This window comes from Portunus trituberculatus, chromosome 31, assembly GCF_017591435.1.
Source record: "Portunus trituberculatus isolate SZX2019 chromosome 31, ASM1759143v1, whole genome shotgun sequence".
Lineage (NCBI taxonomy): Eukaryota > Metazoa > Arthropoda > Malacostraca > Decapoda > Portunidae > Portunus > Portunus trituberculatus.
The window spans coordinates 11,158,846-11,168,845 of NC_059285.1; the positions used below are offsets into that span (position 1 = coordinate 11,158,846).

Sequence of the window (10,000 nt, forward strand, 5' to 3'; positions counted from 1 at the left end):
AAGCAACGAATTACAGAGAGAGAGAGAGAGAGAGAGAGAGAGAGAGAGAGAGAGAGAGAGAGAGAGAGAGAGAGAGAGAGAGAGAGAGAGAGAGTTGGAAAGAAAGGTAGGTGATCAGGCAGAGAGGTTTACCAAAGGAAACAGGAAGAAAACACTCGCCTGTGTGCCTCTCCTGCTCCTTCATCCTTAGTGGTTTGCAGGATAGTCACGGTGCTGGGAAACTCCTGGCCAGCTGAATGTACCGAGCCAATACAGAGAAAGGTGGAACGTGAAATGAATACGCCAGACTAATAAATAAGAAGAGAAATATAGATAGAAAAAAAAATACTGAATATATGAATGCAGGAATGGAGGAGAGAGAGAGAGAGGCTATAAGTGGAAGGATAATTATAAACAGGTGTCGTATATTATGATGTGCAGGTAATTGTTGTTGTTGCTGCTGGAATGTAGAAATAAAAACAGGAGCGTCTAATTGTTACTACTCATTCTAATTGTTACAGCTGTGCACCAGGAATAACAATGGCCAGTCGGGTAGAAACTAATACACACACACACACACACACACACACACACACACACACACACACACACACACACACACACACACACACACACACTTAAATATAATTATCAGTGAAAAATAAGATAAACGTGACTACGATAAGATTCTCTCTCTCTCTCTCTCTCTCTCTCTCTCTCTCTCTCTCTCTCTCTCTCTCTCTCTCTCTTGTTCCTTACTTCAACCAGACTTTCTTTCTTTCCCTCCCTCATTCTTCCATCACCTCACCCCCCATGCCCTCTTACCATCCCTTTGTTCTCCCTCATGCAGGCAACACAGCGCCGGAATTACACTTTCATTTTTCTACTAAATTGACGTTACATTTAAGCATAAAAAAGATTAAAGGCTCAATCACTGCGGCATTATTAGTAATTGAAAGCAACGTTAATATTTACACTAACAACAATAGCAATACTAACGATGAGAACTTAAACAATGTAAATAAATAGATAATATGAAGGAGGTAAAATATGAATCAGTAAGAATAAATACATAGAAAGAAAAGAAATAGAAGAGAGAAAGAAAATGTTGTTTGAAAATGGTGTATCAGCGAGGAGGAGGAGGAGGAGGAGGAGGAGGAGGAGGAGGAGGAGGAGGAGGAGGCAACCATTATCCGGAGTGTGGACACGAGAATATTACAAGAAGACTTTTCCTGCTGGACACTCGTTTGTTCGCCATATATCTTTACTCAGTCTTTTTTGCCACTTATGTCTGTCTGTGTGCTGGAAAATACAATCAGATGGACGCGCAAAGCTATCAGTGGGAGATCAAAATGGAGTGGAAGTTGACAACATTTTCTTCACCCCTTTCCTCCCTTCCCTCCCCTCCCCGGCCACATCTTTTTCTCAACAAACCCTCAACTTTTTTTTTTCTTTGATGCTTTGCTGAAGAGGTAACGTTACAGTTATCAAATGGAAAAAAAAAAAAATCAAAAGCAGAGAGTCTATATATATTTTTTTTGTCCTTTCATTTACATTACACTTTCCTATCTATCTATTAATTCGTAATCTTTTATTTATTTATTTATCATTTATAAAAGAGAAAACTGTTACGTACAAATCAAAACTCTAGATAGCAAGAGTCTATTTTTCCTTAGCCTTTCAATGTTCAATATCCATTCTTTTATTCAACTGTCTATTTGCCTACCTGTCTGTTTGTTTGTTTTATGTTTATGTTTTATTGACTATGAAACTATGAACTCAAAATCAATACTCAAAGGAGAGAGAGAGAGAGAGAGAGAGAGAGAGAGAGAGAGAGAGAGAGAGAGAGAGAGAGAGAGAGAGAGAGAGAGAGAGAGAAATACTTTAAATTGTAGTACTTTACATTTACCTACCAGTCATCTATCTATATATTTATCTATCTATCTATCTATCTATCTATCTATTTATCTATCTATCTGTGTCCCGGTCCACTTTGAGTGGTTGTTCACTAGATTCCACTCTCGCTATTCTATTCCTCTCTCATCTTCTTCCCTTTTCTCCTCCTCCTCTTCCTTGTCCTCCTTCTCCTTGTCCTGCTCCTGCTCCTCCTCCTCCTCCTCCTGCTCCACCTCCACCTCCACCTCCACCTCCTCCTCCTCCTTCCTCCTCCTACTCCTCCACTCTCCTGACACACTCTTACACGTCCTAGGTCCATTTACCCACATTTCCTCCAATCCTCTTCTACATTTCTGCATTTTTTCTCCTGCCTCACTTCGCCTCTCCGGATCTTTTTTTTTTTTTTTCATTTCCATCCCGACCTCTCCCTCACCACTCTCTCTCTCTCTCTCTCCCAACACTCTTATACTCACCACCAATCCACACCATCTCTCCTCTCTTCCTCACTCGTCCTTCTCCAGATCTCAAACCTTCCCACTACTTCTGTAAAAGGGAAAACTCAGTACACGCGTTGCGCTTCACCTCAAACACCTGAGCAACACACACACATAGACACACACACACACAGACACACACACACACACACACACACACACACACACACACACACACACACACACACACACACACACACACACACAGATACTTAAATGTTTACTTGTACTTCCCTCATATTCCCATTTTCACCACCACCACCACCACATTCTTCGTTCTCTCTCTCTCTCTCTCTCTCTCTCTCTCTCTCTCTCTCTCTCTCTCTCTCTCTCTCTCTCTCCCTCCAGTTCTCGTTCTGGTCGCCGCGTGGCTCCAGTACTCCCGGATAGCAGTGTGTACTCAGCTATTTTGTGTTGCGTAGCTTCTGTTTGTTTTGCAGATTAATAGTTGGTTTTGTTGATAGTATAATGTGTTTTGTGTGCCTTATTTAAACTCCCGGCAAGTTTTAACGAGTGGAGTTAATACGAGGCGAGCAGCGCAGGGAGAGAGAGAGAGAGAGAGAGGGAGAGAGGAAAAGGAGATTAGAAGTGCTCTCACTGAAATCTTCCCAAGTAAAGAAAAAGTAGTTCAAAGAAATTAGTCCTTAAAATTATCGTATCATAGCCTCCTGGGAATGAAAAGTGGCGGCAGCAGCAGCAGCAGCGGCAATAGCACCATAAGTAGTAGTAACAGTAATAGGAATAGTGGTAGTAGTAGAAGTAATGATGATCATGATAATAGCAACAATATTAATAAAATTAATAATAATAATAATCATAGTAATAATGATGATGATGATGATACTACTACTACTACTACTACTACTACTACTACTACTACTACTACTACTAATAATAATAATAATAATAATAATAATAATAATGATAATAATAAATATGATAAAAATAATAAACGCCCACAAAAGACCTGGTACATGCAATGAGGATGACATTTACTTTCCAGCACACATTCTTACGTATAAAACCAATACAAAAATAATATAAACAATCCAGAAAGTATTCAATAGCACATGTCTACCTTATCGACTCTGGCCTAGACCAAGTAATAATATTCTGTAAGCCTTCCCTGCGGCACACCGAGTACTTCTTCCTATTTATCGTCTCTGTTACCACTCATCACGACCATCTGACCGAGACTTGACTGAAAACACACGCCAACCACGATCCATACCACCACCACCATCACCACAATCTGTACCACGGCTACAGTTCTGAGCGTGGAAAGGAATCACGTGTCACAGTAAGAGACAGAAAATAACGGACCATAAGGACTTTAGAAAATTGATGAGATTCGAATCTGTGAGAGGAACGAAGAGAGAGAGAAAAAGCAGCCATGGAGTAAAAGGAAGACGACGGAGAGGAAGAGAGATACTGAAGTTGAGGAGGTGGAATGGAGTATGAGGAAGAAAGAACCAAGATGCACGGAAGGAGAGAAAGTGGGAAGCCTGAGGAGTGTAGGAAGGGAAGGAGGGAAGGAGAGAGGAGGGGAAGGAAGGATGCAAGAGAAGCAGGGAAGGAGGGAGGAAGGGAAGGAGGGAAGGAAGGGACTCATGACAAATTAGACCACGACATGTGCAGTGAACGGCCCAAGTGAATCATGAAGTAACTTGAAGGGTGCCTATTGGTTCTTCTCCTCCTCCTCCTCCTCCTCCTCCTCCTCCTCCTCCTGCTGTTGCTGCTGCTTCTCCTCCTCAGACTCCTCCTCTTACTGTTCCTCCTCCTACGTAACATAACGGAGGCGCCTTTTTCCTCGTCTGAAGAATAAGGAAAAAGAGAAAAGAAGTTCTTGGAGAAAATAATAGCTTTGTTTGGGCAATTTATTTACCGTCAATCACACGCTTTCTTTGTCTGTCGGAAGTGCTGGCGCTGAGGCCGTATTATTACCTCTGTGTGTGTGTGTGTGTGTGTGTGTGTGTGTGTGTGTGTGTGTGTGTGTGTGTGTGTGCATGTATGTGCTGGTGTTTGATTACTGACACAGAGAGAGAGAGAGAGAGAGAGAGAGAGAGAGAGAGAGAGAGAGAGAGAGAGAGAGAGAGAGAGAGAGAGAGAGAGAGAGAGAGAGAGAGAGAGAGAGAATAACGATGCCATATGGAATATAAGGAGGTGTGAGTGAGAGTGAAAAAAGAGAGAAATGATATGTGGAGAATGACTGGCGTGAGACGAGTAAACGTGATGGAAGGAGACCATTTCTTTTTCCTATTTTCTGTTTCTTTTGGTCGTTGGTGTTGACAACTGAAGCGTCTGTTTCCCCGCGTGTTTCTCTCTTATTTGTATTTATGAAGAAAAGAAAGAAAAGAAAAATCAACCTCTCATTGTGTGAAAAGAGTTGATATTGCCTCTTTCTCTCTCTCTCTCTCTCTCTCTCTCTCTCTCTCTCTCTCTCTCTCTCTCTCTCTTTATTTTTGGGAACAGTAACAAAAAAAATGACGGGCAAACTAATTCAAACACACAAAGGGAAGCAGACACAAGAGTGACAGACAAGCGGAGGCAGACAGACGCGCAGACACACAGACATACAAACACACAGACACAGAGACACTCCAACCCTCCTCCCCTTCAGAAAAACTCCTTCCTTTTTGCTACAATGTGTCACCTCTTCGAATCACGCTACATATGTAATTAAAAGTGTGTGTGTGTGTGTGTGTGTGTGTGTGTGTGTGTGTGTGTGTGTGTGTGTGTGTGTGTGTGTGTGTGTGTGTGTGTGTGAAATGTCATCATGATTTCGTAATATTGTCGTTTTTTTTCCTACCTGTCTATAACATACACTACGTTCGTGATTTTTAATTAATTTGTTTTTTCACCCAACAAGAGCGAATTAAACCGAGCATTACAGGACAGCAGGCCGCGTGACATCATTGTTATGAAATTGACGGGAATAAAACTCTCATGTGATGAAAATATCGTGGAAATTACCAGCAGTGAAGTGATAATAAGTTGAAAATACTGTGGTGATTTCCAGAACTAGAGGAGCTATGCATGTGTATTTATACGTATATAAACTGAAAATATAAATACGTAATATGAATAACGAAAAACGAATATTATTTCTATCTATTTTATGTATTTTTTTAATCACCCTTTAAACCTTAATTAAGTTTTATTACTGTGTGCATTATGATTTCCATGTTCCATTATGTTTGTCTTTTATGTGCATTGTTTTCATTTCTCTCTTTTGTTTTCATTTTTTTCCTAAGAGCGGACACGTCGCTTTCGTGGCAGTGTTTATGGTGAGTTTATGTTCATTATAATTTATTTAAGCCCTACCATAGTATCTCTCTCTCTCTCTCTCTCTCTCTCTCTCTCTCTCTAAAGGTGTCACTGTCGCAACATACACTACACACCACACTGCACGCCACGCACCGCACACCACACACATTCACGCCACAACTCCACAATCACACACACACACACACACACACACACATACACAAACGCGCGGCGCCATCACACGGATGTCATGCATGATAATTACCTATAATTAACGCAGGCGGGGGAAAACAGTTACAATATTCATGTGTAACAATATGCACATTAACGGTAATATAATAACTTAACTATAGATAAAATAGTTATAGAATGAAAAAAAAGTAAAGAAAAAGGATGCGTGAATGTGAGAATAACACACGAGGAAGAGAAGCAGAACCACACCGCACACAAAGAAATAACGCGAACCATTTTCCGTTATAAAAAAAACAACGAAAACATTACACTAATAACATCGAGGGAAACATAATGACAGTTCCAGCACCACTGTCAGCTTCCATCTACCCCTCTCCCCATCCCCTTTCTCCTCTTCCTCTTCCTCTTCTTCCTCCTCGTCCTCTTCTACTCTCCTTTCATCTGCCATCCTCCCCCTCCCTTCCACTGCAATTTCAATCTCTAATGGCAATATCTTAAAAGCTCATTCTTTCATAATTGCAGCGCCTAATTGCCCTCACTATGCAAATGCTCGGTCAAAGCCAAAGGGTTTAGCAGAAAAATGTTGTACTCATGTCATTGATGTTTCCAGATTACCTTGGTCGGCGGACTGTGAGGTTTAGCAAAGGTTGGTATGACGGTGTGTGTGTGTGTGTGTGTGTGTGTGTGTGTGTGTGTGTGTGTGTGTGTGTGTGTGTGTGTGTGTGTGTGTGTGTAAGTAAGTGTATGTATTTTGTTATGTACATGTTACGTATAGAGTGCGAATCAAATCAGTGGAAAGTTTTGTTCATGCAAGTCCCAGCGCAAAACAAACACATGTCGATGGTGCAAGCTTGAAGTAAAGTAAACCTAGTGTATGCCTGCCAAGTGTGTGTGTGTGTGTGTGTGTGTGTGTGTGTGTGTGTGTGTGTGTGTGTGTGTGTGTGTGTGTGTGTGTGTGTGTGTGTGTCAGTAAGCCGGCTGGTAGAGGTGTGGCGCCCCGTGTATGGTATCAACGGCATTAGCCTGTGCGTGTATGCAAATAAGGGTGTTGTCTCTAGTGAGTGTGTCTATCGGCAAGTTCTCCTGCTGGCTACAGTATAGTGGCCGTCTGTATGGTAACACTGCCGCCCTTCTCCCTTGTATGGTAACCATGTCTCCTTTCTTATCCCCGCTGCTCTCCATGGTAGCCCTGCTTTTATTTTCCCCTTCCTTCTCTATAGTAACACTGTTTTGGCCACACAACTGCTAGAACGTAGAGTTTTCTTTTAAAAGCAATATTCTCTCTCTCTCTCTCTCTCTCTCTCTCTCTCTCTGGCCTAGTGTCTGCCTGTGAAGTGAGGAATAATCTACTAACAGTCCAGTACCGCTGCATTTGGCAATTCAATGTTAAGTAATCCGGCACGAAGTAATCCGTTGTGATCCGGCAGCAGGCATTACGTGAAGCCCGCGGTAATGGTATGCATTGCCTCACGCTCAACGACATAAATAAGCCGGTGTGTAGATCAATAATCACGTAATCAGTTGCACCAGTAGTAGTAGTAGTAGTAGTAGTAGTAGTAGTAGTAGTAGTAGTAGTAGTAGTAGTAGTAGTAGTAATAGCAGGAGTAGTAGTAGTAGTACAGTAGTAATAGTACTACTAGTAGTAGTAGTAGTAAGTAAAAAACACAAATATATGTCAAAAACTAGATATATGTACGTACAAAGAAAGAAGTATCGTGAACTACTAATTCAACCCCCTAACCTCATCACACAGACACTGACTCAAAGACTTACACTCACTTACACAAATGTGAATGACTCCCTAAAGCTCCACTTATTTTTACCGCCTCTTGCTAGCATCAGCGTCTGGAGGAAGGACGAAGGAGGAGGAGGAGGAGGAGGAGGAGGAGGAGGAGGAGGAGGAGGAGGAGGAGGAGGAGGAGGAGGAGGAAGGAGGAAGAGGAGGAGGGAGGTGGTGGATGAGAAGCAGTCCCTCCACTAAGCCTTTCGCATGTAATTGGTTGGCACGCTAGAGGAGCCCTTCAGAAGACCCTTAGCAGTCCACTCAGTCCAGAAGTCACATTTCAAGTCCACAATTAATTGGTGTTTGAAGAAAGTAAATCCGTCCTGTTCCGCTTAGTAGGGGCGAGGGTCTCTTGAGTACGGTAATCTTCTCTCGGGTACGACATATGCCTCTCTGGGCGCCGACAGCCTGCCGCGTCAGCATATCAGCCCACGGTAGTTACGCCCTCGAGCCGCAGCAAGGAGACACAGAGAAGGAAGGAAGGGAGGAAGGACGGAGGAGTAAAAATCATCGCGGTAGAGAAGTGAGGAGAAAAGTAATGATGATGAGAGGCCGCAGCTATCAAGGGAGAGAGAGAGAGAGAGAGAGAGAGAGAGAGAGAGAGAGAGAGAGAGAGAGAGAGAGAGAGAGAGAGAGAGAGAGAGAGGTGCAAGTTATCACAGAGAAAGGAAAGTAGGTATAGTGCATAAATGTGGAGAAAAAATATAAGCTGGTGAAGAAGAAAAACACGAAACAACCTGTTATAAAAGGAGTGAAAAATAAAAATGAGGGAGATTAAAAGGAAAAATGATCATGGGAAATAAAAAAAACAAGGATGGAGAAAGGGAGGTTAGGATTGAGAGAAAGAAGGGCGGCGGAAAGGAAGGGAAAAGAAGATGGAGAGAAGAAGGCTTACCAGATGAGAGGAAACAGGAAGGAAAAGGAGATATCTGTGTTTTCAAGAGTAAAAAGAGACGGAAACTCAGTTCTCAAGGGGAAATGGGGGAGATAAGGTACTAACTTATCAATGGAGGGAAGGTGACAGAGGGAGAAAAGGAGAGATGCCTACAACTGCTGCTCACTCCATCATGTAATGTGCGTATGAGAGAGAGAGAGAGAGAGAGAGAGAGAGAGAGAGAGAGAGAGAGAGAGAGAGAGAGAGAGAGAGAGAGAGAGAGAGAGAGAGAGAGAGAGAGAGAGAGAGAGAGAGAGAGAGAGAGAGAGAGAGGTGAAGCATGTAAAGAGGAATACATGGAAGAGATGGGAACAACGAAAATGGAGAAGAAAGACACCAGGGGATGGAGACAGAGCAGGAAGAGGAGGAGGAGGAGGAGGAGGAGACGGAGAAGGAGAAGGAGAAGAAGGAGGAGGAAAAGGAGGAGGAAGAGGGTGGTCGTAACAGCTTCTCTAAGGCAGCCAAACCCCAGCCACTCGCAGTTAAGGTAAGTTAATAACCAGACGGGGGTAGTTAGGGCGAGTTAGGCTTGTTACAATCCTCCGGCGGGTAGTTAGAGCCAGTAGGGAACAATTACGGCGACGTTAAGGGTAATTAGAATACACAGAATAGCCTGGTTGTCGTGGAAATTCCAACGACCTATCACGCGCCGTCTTGTGCGAGGAGCCATTTTCATTGGCCATTAGGTAAATTACACTTTTCTTAGCGCTGTCTTTCTCTTACGACTTAAATGATTGATGGATTTTGGGTTGTGGATGCTTAGGATGAAGTCAGGATTTTATTAGCGGAGTTGTGTGTGTGTGTGTGTGTGTGTGTGTGTGTGTGTGTGTGTGTGTGTGTGTGTGTGTTGTCAGGTATCTCTTCTCTTTTCTTTTCGTTTCTTTTCCTTCCTTGCTCCTCACAGCGCGGCAGAAATGAAGGATGCAGTCGGGCCGTTTTTAGTTTTTGTGTTTCCGTGTGTTTTGTGTTTTCTATTCGGGGAAATAATGCCAACACACAATAGGCTGCTTTTCCTATTGGACGTCTGACTACAAAGAATGAAAAAAATGCCTGTGAGGAAAGATATTTTCTTTCTCATGACGGACTTCCCCCGGTCATTTTTCCCTTGAAATCTCTCTCTCTCTCTCTCTCTCTCTCTCTCTCTCTCTCTCTCTCTCTCTCTCTCTCTCTCTCTCTCTCTCTCACCTGTCTTGTCTCTTCCTTTACCTCCCGTCACGCCTGCCGCCTGCCGTCCTGCTTCAGCGACTCGCCAACACAAAACACACGTGTAAACACAAACTCTTCTAAGAACTCAGCCCCAAACTTTTGCCGAGAATTTCTACGGACGGCCAGTGTCCCGTAATTCCCTTTGTCTTGGTACTGATGCTGCCAACTTTTTTTATCTGGTAACACTGAGGTGAGGCACAAGTCAAGAGTTCTTACTCAAAGTTTAGCATGCTATGAGTTTTTTCTTTC

General features: G+C 42.9%; 1 protein-coding gene across 9 annotated transcripts in view; it reads left to right on the forward strand.

The window, feature by feature from the left end:
* Nucleotides 1–10,000, forward strand: part of LOC123511295 (irregular chiasm C-roughest protein-like) — a 350,053-nt gene that overhangs the window by 333,894 nt on the left and 6,159 nt on the right. For 6 of the 9 annotated variants that reach the window (XM_045267054.1, XM_045267052.1, XM_045267055.1 and 3 more), the window contains 2 exons: nt 5,624–5,656; nt 6,439–6,474. The exons of 1 other annotated variant lie outside the window; for it this stretch is intronic. In XM_045267054.1, the coding sequence (XP_045122989.1) occupies nt 5,624–5,656; nt 6,439–6,474 (69 nt within the window). The remainder of the gene's footprint in view (nt 1–5,623; nt 5,657–6,438; nt 6,475–10,000) is intronic. 2 more of the 9 variants (XM_045267059.1, XM_045267058.1) reach the window with 2 other exon arrangements.